Source organism: Muntiacus reevesi, chromosome 1 (assembly GCF_963930625.1).
Source record: "Muntiacus reevesi chromosome 1, mMunRee1.1, whole genome shotgun sequence".
Taxonomy (NCBI): domain Eukaryota; kingdom Metazoa; phylum Chordata; class Mammalia; order Artiodactyla; family Cervidae; genus Muntiacus; species Muntiacus reevesi.
In genome coordinates, this window is record NC_089249.1 from 181,146,881 (window position 1) to 181,167,970 (window position 21,090).

The window sequence follows — 21,090 nt, forward strand, 5'->3', positions numbered from 1 at the left end:
GGACCTACTCTTCTTGGCTTTTCCCTTTCAGCACAGAACGTCTTCCCTACAAGCAAACCGGGGAAGGGTTGTTAGGGTACAGCGTTCTTGGTCTCCCATACTTGGCGTAGAGCCTCCACTCCAGGAGTGAGGACTGGGTGGGCAGAGGGAGTTCTCTGCCCGAGACAGATTTTCAGCAACACCAAGTTGCATGATATGGGAGATGCCAATGGCCTGCCTTTCCCAGGGTGAAACTGTAGTCCTGGACTGGGGGCTGAGGAGACAAGGAATCTCTGTCTTTATGTGGTAAAGCCTCCATCACACTAAGATGGGGAAAGAATGGGAGAGGGTTGTGGCTCAAATGTATAGACTTTCACGATTCTTACAAGAATTAGTATAGCTTCTCCATTTGTTGTATTGAGCTTAAGACAGTTTCCAGATGCCTTATTTTATTTTATTATTGAAGTGTTTTGTTGTTGTTGGTGGTGGTGTTGTTCAGTCACCCAGGCGCGTCTAACTCTTTGGGACCCCATGGACTACAGCACGCCAGGCCTCTCTGTTCCTCACCATCTCCCAAAGTTTGCCCAAGTGCATGTCCATTGCATCAGTGATACCATCCAGCTATCTCATCCTCTGATGCCCTCTTCTCCTTCTATATTGAAGTATAGTTGATTTACATTATTGCATTAGTTCCAAGTATAAAATAGAGTGATTCAGTAATTTTTTTTTTCAGATTTTTTCCATTATGTTATCACAAGATATTTAATGTGGTTTCCTATGATATAACTCAGTCCTTGTTGTCCAGATAATTTAAATGGTTTGTTTAGAAAATAATTTTCACCAGTTAAATGGTTGTTTTACTGAGGAGAGAGTTCACAAGCCTCTTTCAGCTCCATTCTAGAAGTTTCCATCTGCTGCCTGCTTTTATAAATGAGGTTTTATTGGAACGCAGACATGTCCATCCATTTATGTGTTGTCTGTAGCCACTTTCATGCTGTAATGGCAGAGTTGAATAGTTGCAGCAGAGACCTTGTCACCTGCAAAGATTAAAACAGTTGCTATCTGTCCCTTACAGAAGGAGCTTGCTGAAGAACTATCTTTCTACTCTCCCTGTGAAATACAAGCTGATAAAATTGTTGTCATATGAAGAGGGGATGAAACAGTATGTAGTTAGGATTGCAGCAAACGTTGTGTAAATCAACCAATTCTAAAAGAAATCATTGTTTTCTGTTTTTGGTTGTTGGTATTTGTCAGTTTTTAAATTTTAAACTTTTTTATATTGTATACTTTCTAATTCTAAATCAGTATTCCATTGTATACCTAATTTAGTAGTTTTAATTTTTCCATCTTCTGCAAGTTGGTCCTAAATTGTATAAGCTTCCTCTTTGGGGTAAGAAGGGCAGCAGTGTGATCAGGTTCAAGTTGAGTTTCCTGTGCTCCGGTGTTCTGCTTCCTATATTCATAAATTTTTACCATGTCAGCATATCACCTGTCCTTCATTTCCGTACTTCATTTAAATTGCTTTTTTAACTTAAACAGTAGACCTTGTATGTCTCTAGAGTCATTGGCTTGATGTGCCGCTTGCGTCTTTATAAATGGCCCTGTGTGGGCACGCTGGCCTGGGGGCTTCATCCTGCAGACATGTGTGGAGTGGGTTCTGGCTGAGGGGACAGAGCAGGCTGAACGAGGACCGAGGATGGCCGGAGGCCAGGGAGGTGGTGGTGGGAATCCGGGCAGGCCAACACCTCACCACACCCCCCAGAGAGATTCTGAGCTTCCAGGGGTCAGTAGGACCTTCTCTCTTGTACCTCCAGGGCCGGGCAATCATCATGGACACTGCAGGCTGAAGAGTGGGGGGCATGTGACCTTCTGTCTTTCAGCACTGCTTTAAAGGGCACTGCATCTGGCTGACACCTGACATTCTCAAACGAGATGGCAACTGGGGTGCCTGGAGCCCCTTCGGCTCCTGCTCGCGTACCTGCGGCACAGGTGTGAAGTTCAGGACCCGTCAGTGCGACAACCCACAGTGAGTTTGCCCCGATGTTTCCCAGTCTTCCTGGGGGGCAGCTGTGGTCCCCACAGGCCCTTGCTAGCCTACCCTATCCCGCAAGGCTCCTGCAGATGTCAGTTCAGGAGAGGGTGTGAGAGCAGGCAACTCTGGCCCCTGTCATCCTCTCTGGGAGGGACCGAGACTTAGGAAGGGGAAGGCTCACAGTCTGCTGGGGGCAGAGCCAGCCCTGGAGACTCGGAAACCTGATCTCCTTCTAGACCCCAGCCTGCTCTGCTCTTCCTGGTTGAGGGCATCAAGATAGAAGGTGGAACAGAGATGAGGCAATGGGGGTAAAGAGAAGGGCTCTCTCAGGCCCTGGGAGGCTGAGAGCCTGAGCAGGAGAGCAAATGGTTGCAATCAGGCCAGAGGCAGGGTCAAGGGGCATGCCACCCCCGCCCAGCTGCCCAAGAGGAGAAAGCCTGGAGAGGTGCCCGAAGGCCCACCAGGCTCCCACCTCCACCCATGCTCCCTGTCCTGCCTCCCAAGCAGGCCCCAGCCCCTGTGCTATCCTCAGAGCTCCGCGGGCTCCTCTCAAGCACCCTGGGGCTAGTGTGTGAGCCTCACGTACTTAGACTGACAAGACAGGAAGTTAGAAACTCAGAGGCTACAGGGTGCTGGGCAAGGACTCTCAGGTTCCGGTCCAGGATGCACAGTCAGAGGGGCAGGTCTGGCCTGACCACCCCCTCTCCCCTCACTGGGCCCTGACTCCTCCTGGCCCCTGCCTGATGCGGGCTCTTGGAGCTCAGGGGACTCACCCCCAGGTCTGGCCCTAGGGGATATCATGCAGGTTGCAGGTACTCTGTCTTCTGTCCCTCTTCACATGTGCACTTGAGGGATTTTTTTTCCCCTCTGGCTGGTCCAGCTTTCTTAGGCATCAAGGGTTGAAGGGCAGTAGTAACATGAACAAGACTGCCAGAACTACCTGCCAGCCCGTCGGTTCACAAACACTGTCGGGCCTGCCCAGCCCTGGCCAGCGCCCCCATTCCCATCAGACAGCACAGATGTGTGCACGGAGCTCTGACCGTGGCTTGCCTGTGCCAGCCTGGCCTGTGTCAGCACCCAGCCCCCAGAGCCCTGCAGAGCCGGAGGCCCCTGCACACCAGGGCACCCCGTGGGCCTCCGCTTCCGTGTGTCCTCCTGAAGATGATGGCTGGGGCCAGTATCGAGACTTCTGAGGCTCCCCGCTGGGCCCCTGCTCCCTGGGTTGAGCTCCCTCTGTGTTCTTTGCCCTGCCACTCTTGTGATTGCAGAACGGCAGCTTGCAGCATGAGCTCAAGCCCTCCAGTTTCTCTTCCTGCCGGGCCTCCCCTGTATTCTCCCACTCACGCTCTCTTTGGGGATTATCCCAGATTTCTCTTTGAGTGTGTCTGTCTCCTGCCTAGGCTGGCCCCTTCCCCTGTTTCTTGCTGCCCGATGCCCTGGGCTTCCCATACCTACACACCCAGGCCTGCACCCCTGCCTGGGAATGCCCGCGTTGTTGTCATTTGTCTGTCGTCCCATCAGTGGCCATGATGTAAATCTCAAAGTCACCCTTTCTTTCATGGTCCCATTCAAACACTGAGCCTCTTGGTTCTTACTCCACAAATCTCTGCGATCATTATTTCCACTGACTTCCCCCAAGAACGTGGCACTGAGTGAGGAGCCTATGAAAGCCAGCCACTTCCATCGTCCACTCTTCAGTGCTGTATGCTGCACATCCCTCATCAACAGCAGAGCATGACTTTTGCCCAAGACTCAGGTGGGGCCTCGGGTTCTGCTTGGCTCTGTCACACCTGGCAACACTGAAGCCCCCCGCTCCTCCCGAGGTGCTGGCCTGCCATTTTCCAGCACCTGGACTTCCAGGGGCACTTGCTGGCCATCAGCCAGCACCTTTCCTGTGGGGTTGGTGCTTTGTGGACTGGTGAGGTTCTCAGCAAAGTAAAGAAATTACAGAGGCACAGCCCACGTCTTCCTGAGGTGGAGGCAACCTGGAGATGTACCTGATGCTTGTTGAGAACACCTGTAGCAGGATTCCACTCCTTCAGGATTACGCTGAGTTCTCACTGTGTGTGAGGCCCAGGTCGGGAGGATGTCGGGGAGGCTCACCCAGCTCCTCCACCCTGGGGCTTATGTCCCGGGGCGTGGCAGACCCTACACACCCTGTTACAGATCACTGCTGGCTCACAGCCATAGCTGCAGGAGCCGGGGTGGGGCCGGGGGTGCACAGGGGCTGAGTAGGTGCTCCCTTCCCTTGGGGCCCCCAGGAGAATTACCAGCCTCTCCTGTGCTGACGCGCTGAAGCTCTGGGACAGGGCAGGGCTGGGTTCCTTCACCCAGCAGAGCTGCCCCCTCACCCCCAAGGCTCAGGGATCCCTGCAAATCCCACAGGTGACTCTCTAAGTGCTGGCCTCTTCCTGGCGGCACCCCGTTGGAAGGCCTCTCTGCTTTCTCCTCCAGCCCAGCCAATGGGGGCCGCACCTGCTCGGGCCTTGCCTACGACTTCCAGCTCTGCAACTCCCAGGACTGCCCTGATGCGCTGGCCGACTTCCGTGAGGAGCAGTGCCGGCAGTGGGACCTGTACTTCGAGCATGGTGATGCTCAGCACCACTGGCTGCCCCACGAGCACCGGGATGGTGAGCCCCCGGGGGAGGGGGCACTCGGTGGGGGGCCAGGGCTCACTGGGCCACCGATTCTGCATGGGCCTGCCAGGAGAGCCCACCTTGGGCTGGGGGCTCATGGCGGGACTGCACTCCCAGAAACGCCAGGGAACAGCCTGGCCAAGGATGCAGCAGAGAGGGCAAGCTCCAGCTGGCCCCAGACGCCTGCAGTTGCCCTCTGGTGGACAAGGCTGGCATTGCACCACTAGCCCCTCAGCCTCAGGGCAGGGACAGGCCAGAGCTGTCCAAGGAATCAGGTTACCTTTGAGCTCTCATCTGTCAGTGAGATCTCTCAGTTCCAAGTGACGTGAACTGGTTTAAGCACCAAAAAGCCTTTGTTGGCTGCTGGAACTGAAAAGTCTGGTAGCTTCAGGCGTGAGAGTGTTTGTATTTCAACTGGATCCCACGCAGTTTCTGTTCCTTCCAGGCATGGAGCAGAGGAGGGAGGCGGGGTCTCCGCTGTGTCTGTTACCTCAGCTGAGCACCTGTTGCAGCTCCACAGGTGCATGCCAGGAGAAGGTGCCAGAGCAGACAGGACCCCCACCCAGCAGAGGCGGACTGTGGTCTGGCCAGAAACCAAATAATGATGAGGTGTCTCAGACTTCTGAGAAGAGAAGGTGCCCGGTTCACGGGACTGAAGCAAGGGGTGTTTTATTTGGGGTTACAGAGGTGGACCGGGAAAGGTCTTCAAGCAGAGACCTGGCAAACAGCCAGCTGCCCTTCCCCTGAGTATGGGGTTCTCTAGGTAGGACCCCAGCGATCTGAGACCTGGCTGCACCCACAACAGGCTGGCTCAGCTGGGGGAAGCTAAGTCCCAAACAACCGGGTCATGAAGAGGCTTGCTGTCACTACCCCTCCTTCCCTTTCTCCCCTGGCCCAGGGGTGAATCATAAGGAGACCCTCCTGGGTGGGAGTTTCTCTTTGCGAGGGGCTTCCCTTTAGCAAACTTAGGAAGGAAACTACAAGAAAGTGAGTGGTGCAGCCAGCCAGCCAACACCCCCTGCTTCCCTTCCAGCCAAGGAGCGCTGTCACCTCTACTGTGAGTCCAAGGAGACCGGGGAGGTGGTATCCATGAAGCGCATGGTGCATGACGGGACGCGCTGTTCCTACAAGGACGCCTTCAGCCTCTGCGTGCGTGGGGACTGCAGGGTGAGTGCCCCAGGAGCAGGGGCAGTGACGTCTCAGGGCCTCGGCTTTCTGGGGCTTCGGGAAGATGCGCTGAGGTTAAGCATGCAAAGTACTGAAACCGCACCTAGATCAAGGCAGGCTCTCAGCAAATGTTGGTTCCCAGACCTGCCCCCTTTTCTAGAAATAGCAGGGAGCCTCTGTAGCTTGTATAAATGTGACAGACTGTAGTGTCAAAGAGGCTGACTCTCGTCTCACCTTCCCGAGAAATGAGCATCCTCAGGATATCTCTGGCAGAGAGTGTGCGGCAGGTCCCCTGGAGGAGGTGGAAGAGGCTGGAAGAACAGAGAAGCGGGGTGTGGTATGTGGGGGGAGAGCTCAGGGATTCTCTTCACTCGTGTTTCAGTAGGATTGTAACCAGCAGGGAGGGCAAGCCACGCAGTCTGCTCATACTCCAAACACCCAACCGAGTATTAATACTTGAAAACAAAGACAGCGATGTCTCCTCGGTACTCGTGGGATTTTAATTAAGGGAGGTGGCTGAATGATGACACAGGGCAGTCAATTGTCACTAAGGAAGAGCTTATTGCTTTCATTTCCTGAGGGAAGAGCATGCTGCGCTGCGCACCAGGTCCAGTGAGGAGGCAGAAGGAGCAGGGAGCGTCTGGGTCGAAGTTTTTACTGGGGTTTCCATAGTGGGAAAAGGGAGGCAGACAGAATAAACAGCTTGGGACTGGCCAGTTTGAAAAATTCTCTAAGACTGCATTGCCAGAAACTGGCTCGGTAGCCCCTTTATAGTCTAGAGACCCAGCCCTCAGGGTCTTTGGAGAAGGAAGCAGTCTCACAAGAGGTGGTGATAGGAGGGTCTTGAGGGGTGAACTGGTTCTGGGCTTCCTGACAGCCAGGGCAAAGAGGGAAACCTGCTACCGTGTACTCTAGAGCAGGCAGGGAGCAGAGCAGCCAGTAGAGGCTGTCTTCCCTGCTGAGTGCGGTCTTGGGTGTGAACGTGGCCTCAGGTAGTGTGCTCAGACCCCGGGCCTGCTCCCCGCAGAGCTCTGCGGCCCTGGGAGTGGTGTACTGTCAGCAGGGCTACAGCGAGTAAAAGGACTGGGATTTGTTACTGCCTCCACCAGGTGGCCTCGGGCAAGGAAACATCCCTGCTCTGTGTGGAACCACTTTTAATACTAGAGCGGACAGTGTTGAGAGGATTCATTGAGAGAATGAAGGCAGAAGTATTCCCAGCAGCTCTTGTGTCCTGCCCACACACCCCAAGACAGACTAAAGAGGACACCATTCCTAGGAGCAATGTGAGGGAGGGACCTGCAGGCCTAAGCTTCGGGTGGGAGCTCTGGAGGGCCGCTGCGTGGACCCCTGGGAGAAGGGCAGAGGCCATGTCTGATTTATGTTCATGAGGACACCAGTGTGCTGTGCCAGGGCAGCCTCGGAACTAAGCCCTGGTAGCTCAGCTGGTAAAGAATCCACCTGCAATGCGGGAGACATGGGTTCAATCCCTGGGTTGGGAAGATCCCCTGGAGAAGGGAAAGGCTACCCACTCCAGTATTCTGGCCTTAGAGAAGCCCATGGACTGTGTAGTCCATGGGGTCGCAAAGAGTCGGACACGACTGAGCAGCTTTCACACTAGGCTGTGCGGAGCCCTCTGCAGGTCACTGTGTCCACAGGAGTGGATGAGTGAGCGGGGAGAAGGTGGGTCCTTGGCTGGGTGTCTTGCCGATGCCACTCGTGACGCCATTTGTCTTGCTGTCACACTGTCTGCACTGTTCGCTGAAACCAGGGTAGGCAAGGTGCGAGCTAAGAGGCTGGAAGGAGACTCGAGGAGCGGCTGGAACTGCAGACACACTTAATCTCTCCTGGCTGACGCAGCAGCCATAACAGTATTCTCTCCTGGCTGATGCAGCCACTGTAGCAGTATTCATGGCGCATTCTCTCCTCTCGTGGCTGACCCAAGGGATACAGCCGTGAGGCAGCAGTAACGCCACCGCTTTTTAGGTGGAGCTCACATATCCCTAATAGCGCAAGTAACTCGCGGTCAAGTAAGCACCTCGTGATGCGCATGCGCAGGGCGACAAATGCGCTCAACTGTTACATAGTCATCATTTACAAAATGTGGGGTGAGAGTGCCTGCACACGCCGTCTGGGCCAACTTACGCTCTCCCTGCAGTGGGCACACAGGGTCTTTCTTGCTCCAAAGCCCGCTTTCCTTTCTCTGCGTCAGGGACTGCCCATACGTGGGCTGCAGAGGGAGCAGGCGCCAGGGCCCAGTGGGGAGCAGGGTCTCAGCGGGCACTGCATTTCCCCCACCCCTCTGCAGAAGGTGGGCTGTGACGGGGTGATCGGCTCCAGCAAGCAGGAGGACAAGTGTGGTGTGTGCGGAGGGGACAACTCCCACTGCAAGGTGGTCAAGGGCACATTCACGCGCTCACCCAAGAAGCTTGGTGAGTGTACCCCTCCCTCCCCCTGCCCGGAGGCCCTGGCCTGCGTGTCTATAGCGCCTGACCCCCAGAAGAGGGGCGCTAAGTCTGGGAGGGTGAGGTGGAGAGGCGATCTTAGGGGTCACTGTGTCAGGCCCCAGGCTGGGTGGGGACAGGGAGAATGCCAGGGTGTGGGGTGCACAAGGTGAGCCTTAAATGTCTTTGTCTGATGGCTCCCTCCCCAGCTCTCCAAGGCTTTCTGGCCACCACTGGCCTCCCTTGCTCTCTGCCCCACCACTGCCGCCCCCAGTCGCCTGTGAACGGGACCTTTGATGAGCTAGCCAGTGCAGCCTGTGGCCCAGGGGAACGTAGGCCTGTCCCAACAGGGCCACAGGGAATTTGGGGCTGGGGAACTTGGGGTCCTTGGCCAAGATGCACTCTGGGAAAACAGCCCTCTGGATGAACTTCCTTCCAGAGTGGTCCCTCCACCTGGCTTCGGGGCTCTGGGTGGGCCTGCGATAGCTGACTGCTCTGCCCCTGACTGGAATGGGGAGAAGCCACCCTGGTGGGCTTCCCAGGTCCTCACTGGTAAAGAAGCTACCTGCCAATGCAGAAGATGCAGGAGATGAGTGTTCCATCCCTGGGTCAGGAAGATCCCCTGGAGAAGGGCCTGGCAACCCACTCCAGTGTTCTGGCCTGGAGAAGCCCCAGGGACAGAGGAGCCTGGTGGGCTGTATAGTCCATGGGGTCACACAGAGTTGGACACGACTGAGTGACTGAGCGCCCATGCATGCACGCGGGCACTTTGGTTCAGCTCTTTTGGAAGAAGGGCCTGGAGCAAACCTGCCAGACTCCACTCGGAGCTGGTGCTGGGCTGCTGCCAGCTGGCCCTCTGCACATCCCACGTGAGCAGGGATTAAGCTGCTGAGGTCCAGGGAGACCGAGCAGTTTGCTGAAGGCCTCTCTCCTGGTTGTGGCATCTTAGCTCCATGTGGGGCATGACTCCGGGGCTACTCATGAGGACACGCACCGAGCTTTCAATGGAAGAGGTTGAAGAAGCGCCTGGATTTGAAAATGAGCCGGAGGGCTGTTGCTGTCTGGGATACGCTAGCTTTCCCGTGGGCCCCTCTCTCAGTGGGCAGACCCCATCAAACACTGGGCCTCTGAAGCACCATCGAGGGCAAGGCCCTCCTCCCATTGTCCGCCTTTGACAGCCTCTTCTTCTCATTTGACTTTGTCTCCCTGCATCTCAACCAAGGTTACATCAAGATGTTTGAGATCCCGGCAGGAGCCAGACATCTGCTAATCCAGGAAGCAGACACCACCAGCCATCACCTGGGTGAGTGCTGGAGCCCAGACAATGCAGTGTCTCCACAGCCTGACTCTTCTGGGGGTCAGGGGCCTGACTGGGAGGCATGGGCTGCACCCCTGTCTCCTCTGTCCTTGGCTTGGTCCAGCTGATGGGTGGATCTCTCCTTTAGAACTTTCCCAATGGAGAGCCCAGGGGTTTGGATCAGAGGGCTCCCCTCATAGCAGTTTTGGAGGGACGTGTGTCTAAGGCATGCACCCCTCCCACCTCAAGGTCGAAGGGGAAGCCCCCTGCCCACTGGAAAGCAGCCAGGTCCACAAGCAGTGGATGCCGAGGCCAGCCGGTAGATGGGCTCCCATGGTGCATTTGCATATTTTCATTTAGTTTCATTTTAAATTCAAGTGATCCTTTTGGAATAGAGATTCCAGGCATCTCTTGAGAATTTGCATGTTCTAACAGCTTGGGGTGCCCCTTCTCACATGGCAGCCGCTGTGGCACTGTGCTCCTCACAGGGGTTCCCTCATCCACTCCCCCCACAAGTTGCAGGGCTGAAGTAGGAAGTGATGCTGGGGGTCAGTGAGGGGACCCCACACAAGTCCTTTCTAGGTTGGGCCCCATCTTCATCCCAGTGCCCTGGAGGCCACACTGGGTCAGGGGTTCCCTGGCTGCAGGCATCTAGCACCCCCGCTGATGTGAGCAAACATGGCTCTTTTTAAAATACAAGTGTTTCTTTCTTCCTTATTTTAAGAGACTTTTATGTTGCTATCCCAAAATGGACAGCCAGTACTACTTGTTTTAAGTAGAAGGCAAATATAAAAGTCAACCCCTTAAAAAAAAGACACTTCTACCTAAACATTGTTTCCTGCCCAGGGCCATCCCTGCAAAGGAGGAGGGAGGGTTAGTGACCAGCTGGGCACCTCCTGGCACTTACCACAGCTCCCAAGGGAGTCTAGGAAACTTGTGCAGGGAACGTTTTCCTCACTGTTATCCCGTGATTTTTGTGTCCAGTCTGTGGCCTCCCTGCTAAAATCTTCCAGCAGCCCCCCAGTAGCTGCTTTCCACACTCTGGCAAGTGTGAGGCTTTGACCAGCGGATTCTCATCTCCTAGACATTCTTTGTGGATGTATAGTGGCCTGGGTGGTCCCCGAGTCAGGTCAGGCCTCTTTGGGATGTAGGGAACTGGTGGGGCACCAAGCTGAGCCATAGTTATCAACAGGATGGGCGGATGTATGGGACGTATGCTCACCCCAGGGCAGGAAGCCCTGGTGTCCAGCAGGCACCCCTCTCCCAGGGAGCTGGAACAGGAAGGGCAGTGGCTCTGAGAGCCCCCCGAGTGCGCCAAGTAGACTGCAGGGACGTGGCCCTGGTGGTTGCTAAGTCCCTACCATGGAACCTCTCCTCCAGGGCCTGAGAGGCAGATCCAGGAAAGAGCCCTGGACCCAGCAGAAGGGCGGGTTGGAGGGAAACCCAGGTCCAGTGCAGAGACGAAGGACAAGGCAGGCTCCCAAGGCGGCTTGGGCTGTCAGCAGGACTGATGGGCCCCTGGAGGAGGGCACTTGGAAGACTAGGGGCTCTGCTCCCCACAACTCCCCCAACCTGTTCAAGCTAGTGAACCCTGCTGACCTCCCCGGGTGATCATGGCTGGCTTCCGTCATTCTGTCTTTTATCATTCAGCCGTCAAAAACCTGGAGACAGGCAAGTTCATCTTAAATGAAGAGAATGACGTGGATCCCAACTCCAAGACCTTCATTGCCATGGGTGTGGAGTGGGAGTACCGGAATGAGGACGGCCGGGAGACGCTGCAGACCATGGGCCCCCTCCACGGCACCATCACTGTGCTGGTGAGTCAGAGAGGGGCCAGGCCCGCCGCCTCTTGCAGCGTGAGGCAGGTGGGGCACATGGCTGCTGGGGAAGGGGTGGGGCGGTGCCTGGGAGCCCTGCGCTTCCCTGCATCCTTCGGGCCAGGTTCTGCACGACCCCTCCGGCCTGACCTTTGAGCTGAGGATCTCCATCTCTGTGTCAGAGTGAGGCGCACACATGGACCCACCGGCCTGGCTTTGGGCCCTGTGTCCCTGGGTGACTAGAGACAAAATCCCCTGTAAGCATTTAGGCTTCCCCTCCACAAACAACTCTGGGCGACATTCACGGCCGCCTCTCATCATGCTTATTCTTGTCTGCTACTGCGTTCAAACCCTGAAACTCCCTGGGGGTGACCGATGGGGCTCCAGGAAATTGAACTGCTCGACCCGGGTCACACTAAGACTTTGTCTCTGAGCAGGACTGGACCCCGGGTCCCCTGAGTCCAGGATCACAGGCTGCTCCTGGTGATGGGCACACAGAGGGGGTTTGATTTCCTAATTCACTTTTGAAAAATTAATTTCAATTGCATATGCAATATATTTTATGAGTAAAAAAAAAATTAAAACACTGCAGATAAGGCTCAGGTGTCAAGGTGAGCACACTGTGGTGGGGCCAGCGCCCCGCAAGAGGGTGTGCAGCGAGGGGTGGGGTGCTCACGAGCACTGCACTCTGCTCACCTCGCCCGCGTGCCCGTTCATCCCCAGAAGTGCCTCTGGTGCGCTGCCTCTGTCAGTGCACATACAGCCAGGCCTCAGAACCTACTGTTCCTGTGTTGGTAAATTCACCTGCCGAAAGCATTTCTAATCTCAAAAACTGGTACAGGCGTACCTCGGGAGAAATAGGTAGGTTTGGTTCCAGGCCACCACAGTAAAGTGAATGTCAGTGATGCAAGTCATGCGAATGTGTTTGTTTCCCAGTGCATATGAGTTATGTTACACTGTCCTGTAGTCTGTGAAATGTGTGATAGCCTTAGGTCTAAAACACAATGCACATACCTCAATTAAAAATAAAAAGCAAAAAGTCAGCTACAATAGTAACATCAAAGACCACTTGGTCAGAGATCACCATAATAAAAGTGATAATAATTGTTCTGCTGAAAGAGTTATGTCCTGCTGAGACTTACTTTTGGTTTCAGGTTGAGAGGATTCACTGGCAAAATAACCACCCTAGGCTTCCCTGGTGGTTCAGACTATAAAGAATCTGCCTGCAATGCAGGAGACCCCAGTGTGATTCCTGGGTCTGGAAGATCCCCTGGAGAAGGGATAGGCTACCCACTCCAGATTCTTGGGCTTCCCTGGTGATTCAGACGGTAAAGAATCCACACGCAATGCAGGAGACCTGGGTTCGATTCCTGGGTTGGGAAGATCACCTGCAGGAGGGCATGGCAGCCCACTCTAGTATTCTTGCCAGAGAATCCCACAGACAGAGGAGCCTGGTGGGCCACAGTCCATGGGGGCACAAGGAGTCGGACACGACTGAGCAGCAAACACACAGCACACTTAGTAAGCAAGAAATAAGGAAGTTTATTACATTAGTAGTGAGTTATGTACGAGGACAAGTGATATAGCAAGAAGTTAGTATACATATGTTGCCACAGGAAATATATATGTATTATATAAAAAAATATATAATATATTAAATATCTAATATAATATATATTATACATTATAATATATATTATATAATATATGTACATCATGTTATATATAACATAATATATAATCACAAGTATATATAATTATATATTATATAAATATAACAATACATAAATTATATAATATATATTATATAATTTATATATACTATATACAATATATAATTATACATTTATATTTATAATATAACAATCATAATTATTATATATATAATATTATATATTAATATATATCATTATATATTATATACTATATAGTATATAATATATATAAAATATATAAATATAAAATATTTTATAAATATGTAAATATATATAAAATATATAATATATTAATTATATATTCTATATAGAATATATAATTATATATAACATTTTATAAATATATAAATTTTATAAATATATAAATTTATATTTATATAATACATTTATATTTATATTAATTTATATTAATTTAACAATACTATAAATTAAAATAATTATTAATATTATTATTTATTAAATTTAATTGATTATAGTATTAATATATAAAATTATATATAATATATATTATATTCTATATATTCTATATTCTACATAATATATCTCATATAAAATATATAAATATAAAATATTTTATAAATATATAAATTTTATAAATATATGTTTATAAAAATTTTATAAATATATAAATATATATTTTTATAAATATGTAAAAATATAGAAAATATATTAAAAATATAATTATATATTCCATATATAATTGCATAATATATATTATATATAATTATATATATTACTATATACTAAATATTATGATATTTATTTAATTAATATATAGTATATAATTATATAATATATATTATATAATATATTCTAATATATAGTATATTAAAATAATATATTATAACATATAATATAATTTCTAATAATATAATATGTAATATAATATTCTTATATATTATAATAACATATTATTAATCCATATAATATAATAATATAATATGTGTATATATATATGTATATATATGCTATATCTCACTAAATTGGGAACCATCCAGGTCTAATCTGGAGTTCCCAGTACATGGGACAGCAAGAAACAAATGTATACATCCATGTTCAGGCGATACTGGCAGCCCCTGGAACAGCAGTCTGGACCCCCAGTTGAGAGGTTCTGGGGAGTCTGTCCCCCTCATCCCCGCATCCCTTCTCCCACTATTGAGACTTCAGAACTCTGTTCAAAGCAGTCCTGCTTTTATTTCCAGCCGTGAGTACCTTCTGTGCGGAGATGCAGTTCTGGCTATTATGTTAAAGCCTTGTATGTCTATTCGTAAGTCTCAGAATGTCAGCAGATCCCTGGGAGTGGGCAGATTCCCAAGGCCCAGGAAGCTTCGTGACTGACTCCCTTTCTTGTGACTTACCCCCTCCCTTATCTGCTGGCTCCTAAGATCACTTACTGTTTCTGATTCTCAGCAGCTTGGCATGTAACTCCTTTCAGGGTCTCTGTTTAGTCAGTAGCTTTTGAAGCCTTAACTACTTCCATTAACTTGTCCAGCAATAATGAAAAAATTTGAAAGATTGTGGGGATTACCAAAACGTGACCCAGACAGACACAGAGTGACCAAATGCTGTTGACAAATGGCACCAATAGAGTTGCCGCACGTGGGTTGGCCATCAACCTTTGAGTTGTTAAGACATAACGTCTGTGAAGCACGGTAAACTGAAGCGCCATAGAGCGAGGCCTGCCTGTGCTCCCAGCAGAGCCGAGCCAGGCATGGTTCTGCTTCTTATTTCAGCTCCTGCTGTAAACAAGCGTCTTTTCACACTCTGTTTACTGCCATGTTCTTTGCATTTTTATGCTTTCAGAGAATAATCTCACTGTTTAAAATGTCCCCAGTTGTGGTTGTGAAGTGTCTGCTGCCCCTCTGTGTGGGAGGCTGTGGGTTTGCCCCGTGGAGAGACAAGAATGCATGTGTTACTGAGCTTTGTCCAGGCACAAGTACCTGGGTGCTGGCTGTGAGTTCAGTATTAAAGAATCAACAGTGTGTACTGATTAAGGTGTCTAAACAGAAATACACATAGAATATGCTTATGAATGGGCTGTTGATGAAAATGTCATGGCCAGACCCCGTGTTCCCCTGTGAGCACTGGTTCAGTACTGATAGGTTCCGTGTTTGCTGGGACCCTCTAGAACCTGACTATCGGGAATAATGAGGCTTGCCAGGCATGTTCCTCGGGCTGACCTTCCTAACCGGGTCTCTGGGGGAGGGAGGAGGGGGCCAGGCATATTCACCCCTGTCTCCGGGGCAGGTCATCCCGGAGGGGGACGCCCGCATCTCGCTGACCTACAAGTACATGATCCATGAGGACTCGCTCAATGTGGACGACAACAACGTCCTGGAGGACGACTCTGTGGGCTATGAGTGGGCCCTGAAGAAGTGGTCTCCCTGCTCCAAGCCCTGCGGTGGAGGTGAGGGGCCTTCTCAGAGCTGGGGCCCCAGAGGAGGTGGGGTTGAGCAGGAAGGGTCTCCTGGGTGAGGAGCTTCCTTCAGCCCGTGGTCTCTGCTGACTGCCTGGAGTGAGGGTTGTGCCAGCTGTGAGAACACTAGACCCAAGTCAGTGACCTTTGCCCAGGTAACAAGGGCCTAGCCCCACCAGGGAGGTGGCAGAGGGTGAACAGGAAGGGAGGTGCTCAGGGCCGCTGGCCAAAGGCAGCAAGGGGGCATGTGTGGGCTTGCACGACACCAGCACCCACCTGCATCATCATGGGAAGGAGGTCTGGCCTGACAGGAGGTCACTATGACAGCCTTGGATAGATCACTGTGACATCGTGAGGCAGGTCACAGGAAAGACTTGGGCCAAGCTGGAGACCAGTGGAGAGGCCTCCTCTGCAGGTCCCTCTTAAGTTCATTCAAAAGGCCTTTCCTTTCTGGGGCAGGGCTGGGTGCAGGGAGGTCCCACCTGCCTTGGACCTCAAACTTGGGTGCGACATAACAGATAGGAAGCTCTGATCTGTCCAGTGTATTCCCAGCTCCTTGGGGGCTGGAGGAGATGAGAAGCAGGAGAAGACACTCAGTCTGCAGGAGCAGGTGGGCAGGACAGACCACCTTCAGATGCAGGACCACGCAGGGCCCCATACCAAGACGAGACAGGGAGTTCTCCCAGAGCTGCTGCCTGAGTGGGTGGCACCCCAGCCGTCCCCGGAGCTGCCCAGCCCTGATTTTATCAGCGCGTCCTGTTGAGCCTCTCTCCCGCATTTCTCTTGGACTCATCTGCTCTTACCATCTCCCCAGTCCTGGCGGCATCCTCACTACCCGACTGTCCCCCACTTTAACCTATTAAAGGGGCAGATTAGACCATACCCTTTCCTGGTGTCATAGTTACCAGCAGATCCTTCTGCTCTTGATAAAAAACAAAATTCTCCTCATGGCCTCCAAGGTCCAAGCAACTCTCTGACATCTCCCTCTGCCACTGGCACTGCAACCCTTGCTCACTTGGCCCTGTCCGTGCTGGCCTTAGCTGCTTTTCTGGACATGCCGTGCTGCTGCCTCAGGGCCTTTGCACAGGCCATCTCCTCCCTGGGGAGCCTCCTCCACTGCTTTCCATGAAACCAGAGCACTGGTATCCTGTATTTCCTGGGGCACCCCCAGACGCCCAGTCTAGATCAGGCTGCCCTGTCATATTCTCTCATGTCTAACGCACTAGACTGAGATTTTGAGACTTAGCCCAGTTGACATTTTGGGCTCTATAGTTGTCTGTTATGGGGATTGTCCCATGATTGTAGAATGCTGAGTGGCATCCCCAGCCTCTCCCTGTTCAATGCTGGTGGCATCTCCTTTCCAGTTGTGACAACTAAGTGTCCCAGACATTGCCAGATGTCCCCAGGGACAAAATCTCCACCAGCTGAGAACTGCTACACTAGACTGGCTGAAGGAGCCTTGCAGGCTGTGTTCCATGTTTAGTGAGGTTCTCAGTGCATGTTAATCCAAGGTATAGTAAATGACTAAATGCTGGGAGAGGGACTAGAACCTTCCCTCCTGCCCCAGGAAGCCACAGGAGGCTGCTCTCCCTGGCCTGGCACCCTCACTTGGCCTGGGGTGCTGGGCGGGCACCAGGCTGGACTTGTCCAAACCTGCCCCACCCTTGCCCCATTAGCAGGACAGGCAGAACAGGGCTGAAGTGGCCTGAGGAGCCGCTCCTCCACACCTGCTGGAGGGCCCATACTGTCCCATTGAGCCCCCTCAAGCTCTCATCTTCAGGGTCCCAATTCACCAAGTATGGCTGCCGCCGGAGGCTGGACCACAAGATGGTGCACCGAGGCTTCTGCGACTCCGTCTCAAAGCCCAAAGCCATCCGCCGGACCTGCAACCCACAGGAGTGCTCCCAGCCCGTGTGAGTGCGGGGCTGTCTGGCCCCCAGCCCCGCTAGAGGAGGGGGGAAGCGTCCTGGGGCTCCTGTGGGGGGTGGCGCAGGACCTGGTTTCTGGGTGGCTCTGGGCCCCACAGGCCCTGAGACATTTCAGTCTTTCTCACTCAACATGTTCTATGGAGTCTAAGGTGTTTCAGCCTGTGCAGTGGCCTCCTCCTTCAGACTTGCTAGAAGGAAACAGTAATGTGCATCTTTGTGACCCCATGGACTGTAGCCCACCAGGCTCCTCTGTCCGTGGAATTTTCCAGGCAAGAACACTGGAGTGCGTTGCCGTTTCCTTCTCCAGGGCATCTTCCCAACCCAGGGATTGAACCTGCATCTCCTGCACTGGCAGGCAGGTTCTTAACCATTAGATCCACCTGGGATGCTAGAAATGACAATAAATTCTAATGCTCAGATGGGGAAACAGGCTCCGAGGGTGTCGGGCTTGCTTCTGGCCCTGTGGTAGATGTTTCCCTCACAGCTCATCCCAGGGGCTGCAGCCTTGACCCTCCAGACCTGGAACTTGATGGGGCTGCATTTCTGGGCCCAGGTTCCTTTTGCAGGGCCCCAAGCAGGGAAGATGGTGGGTAAATCGGCAGGTGGGTGCCCTTTGAGGACAGATGCTAAGGGCATCCATGCTGCTGCCCAGAAAGGTTGGTGAGGTCAGAGTCAGGAGGCTAAGAAAGGACAAAGGCTCCCCCAAACCAGGGTCTCCCAGCAGTGGGCACGCTTGGGGTTCGTGGTCTGCAGGACCTCAGGCAGGGGTACAGCTGGCCTCAGGGCACCTTCCGGACGCAGGGAAGATGCGCCTGGAGGAACAGGCTGTCTTGCCCCCGTCCACTGGGGTTTCTCCGGGGGCTGACCATGTGCTGTGTGCCCTGGCAGGTGGGTCACGGGCGAGTGGGAGCCGTGCAGTCGGAGCTGTGGGCGGACAGGCATGCAGGCTCGCTCCGTGCGCTGTGTCCAGCCCCTGCACAACAACACCACGCGCTCCGTGCACACCAAGCACTGCAATGACGCACGACCCGAGGGCCGCCGGGCCTGCAACCGCGAGCTGTGCCCTGGCCGGTGGCGCGCCGGGTCCTGGTCCCAGGTGAGCAGCTCCCCGGCTCCATGTCCTCAGCCCCGAAACCAGGCTTGGGTGGGACTGAAGGGGCCAGGGTGATCCACCTTGGCCTGGATGCTGTTCTTGCCCTAGGCCACATCCTGTAGGTCTCAGGGCACCCATGCTTCCCTGGCTAGTGTTCTGTGTGAAAGTCAGAGGAATGTGTATCTTTACTCTGCAGGGCAGAGGCTCCCATGTGCTATGGGTGACTGGACCTCCAGAAGACTAGGGGCAGCCTGAGCTCCAAGATACAAAAGGAGGGCTGGGCTTTTGTCTCTGGGGGCAGAAGTGTGGCTAAAAGGCCAACCAGACTTGCAAGAGGAGACATGAGCAAAGGAGGGCTTAGATCTGGCTGAAAAAATTAGTGAGGATAGTCTCAGGGGCTGGAGGAGAGTTTTAGGGGCAAGGCTGAGCTGATGTGAGCACTGACATCCAGCTCACATGCCTGGTGGGTCAGGGGTTGCCAAGACCAGCTTTCATCTCAAAGATCCCCACGGAAGTTGCTATAGTCATGGTTATGCTTTACTACAATGAAAGTTTTGTTTTTGTTCAGTTGCTTAGTTGTGTCCAACTCTTTGCAACCCCACAGACCACAGCACGCCAGGCTTCCTTGTCCATCACCAGCTCCTGGAGCTTGCTCAAACTCATGTCCATTGAGTCAGTGACGCCATCCAACCATCTTGTCCTCTATTGTCCCCTTCTCCGCCTGCCTTCAATCTTTCCGAGCATCAGGGTCTTTTCTAATGAGTAGGCTCTTTGCCTCAGGTGGCCAAAGTATTGGAGCTTCAGTATCAGTCCTTCTAATGAATATTCAGGGTTGATTTCCTTTAGGATTGCCTGGTTCGACCTCCTTGAAGTCCAAGGGAGTTTCAAGAGTCTTCTCCAGCAACACAGTTCAAAAGCATCAATTCTTTGGCACTCAGCTTTCTTTATAATCCAACTCTCACATCTGTACATGACTACCGGAAAAGCCTTAGCTTTAACTAGAAGGATCTTTGTCAGCAAAGTTATATCTCTTCTTTTTAATACAATGTCTAGGTTGGTTATAGCTTTTCTTCCAAGGAGCAAGCATCTTTTCATTTCATGGTTGCAGTCACCATCTGCAGTGATTTTGGAGTCCAAGAAAGTAAAGTCTGTCACTGTTTCCATTGTTTCCTTATCTATTTGCCAAGAAGTGGTGGGACCAGATGCCATGATCTTCATTTTTTGAATGTTGAATTTTAAGCCAGCTTTTTCACTGTCTTCTTTCACTTCATCAAGAGGCTCTTGAGTTCATCTTTGCTTTCTGCCATTAGGGTGGTGTCATCTGCATATCTGAGGTTATTGATGTTTCTCCTGACAATCTGGTTCAGCTTTTGCTTTGTCTAGCCTGGCATTTCACATGATGTACTCTGCATATAAATTAAATAAGCAGAGTGACAATATACAGCCTTGACATACTCCTTTCCCAGTTAGGAACCAGTCTCTTGTTCCATGTCTGGTTCTAACTGTTGCTTCTTGACCTGCATACAGGTTCCTCAGGAGGCAGGTGCGATGGCCTGGTATTCCCATCTCTTTAAGAATTTTCCACAGATTGTTGTGATCCACATAGTCAAAGACTTTAGTATATACCGCTTTTATATATACCGATGAAACAGTAGTAGATGTTTTTCTGGAACTCTCTTTATTTTTCTATGATCCAACAGATGTTGGCAATTTGATCTCTGGTTCCTCTGCCTTTTCTAAATCCAACTTTAGCTCTGGGAGTTCATGGTTCATGTACAGAGTAGCATCAGCAAAGGGAAAAAGCACTTGGGTGGAGTCTGGAGGAGACCAGGCACAAGCATCCAGGGTCCACGGTTTTCACTGGGGATCATGCGTGGAAGCACAGGGCGCCTGCATGACTGACATCCATTGCTGAAGCCCCGGACCCCAGAAGGAAAGCAGATGCTCACCACAAATCATATTCTTGGTGTAAACCAACCAAACACTTTGGTGCAGCCAGATTCAGGACCTCAGGCACACAGGTATGCTCTTACCAGACAGACCGTTCCATGAACTTGGTTCCCAGGAGTTGATCAGGCCAGTCCTGAAAATAGGCTTTTCTTGGAACTGGGTAGGTTGAAGCAACCCAGTCTGCTGAGTCAGGCCTTTCTCACACATGAGGTAAGGACTTGAGAATCATCCTTTGGCTCGGCTGGGCTGAGCTGTGAGCAGAGCCAGGAGTCTGGGCATGACAGCCTCTTCTGGCCCCTCCCAGTGCGGTGACGCCAAGGGGGCCAGAGACTGGAGGGGGCAGTGTGGGTGCTGGTGGTACAGAGCTCTGTGTCCACAGGGAGGGAGCGTCCTCTGCCACACCTCCTGCCCTCGGGCAGAGCTTTCCTGGGCCAGAGGCTGGAGGGGGCGGTGCAGGTGCTGGTGGTGCAGAGGTCTGTGTCCACAGGGAGGGAGTGTCCTCTGCCACACCTCCTGCCCTCGGGCAGAGCTTTCCTGGGCCAGAGGCTGGAGGGGGCGGTGCAGGTGCTGGTGGTGCAGAAGTCTGTGTCCACAGGAAGGGAGCGTCCTCTGCCACACC

At 52.0% G+C, this 21,090-nt stretch overlaps 1 protein-coding gene across 1 annotated transcript in view; it reads left to right on the forward strand.

Moving 5' to 3' along the window:
- ADAMTS2 (ADAM metallopeptidase with thrombospondin type 1 motif 2) overlaps positions 1–21,090 on the forward strand; it is a 254,371-nt gene that overhangs the window by 220,718 nt on the left and 12,563 nt on the right. The window contains exons 11-19 of the mRNA XM_065917308.1: positions 1,860–2,005; positions 4,466–4,641; positions 5,681–5,814; positions 8,120–8,243; positions 9,478–9,558; positions 11,203–11,369; positions 15,332–15,491; positions 17,281–17,413; positions 18,317–18,524. Coding sequence (XP_065773380.1) covers positions 1,860–2,005; positions 4,466–4,641; positions 5,681–5,814; positions 8,120–8,243; positions 9,478–9,558; positions 11,203–11,369; positions 15,332–15,491; positions 17,281–17,413; positions 18,317–18,524 — 1,329 coding nt within the window. The remainder of the gene's footprint in view (positions 1–1,859; positions 2,006–4,465; positions 4,642–5,680; positions 5,815–8,119; positions 8,244–9,477; positions 9,559–11,202; positions 11,370–15,331; positions 15,492–17,280; positions 17,414–18,316; positions 18,525–21,090) is intronic.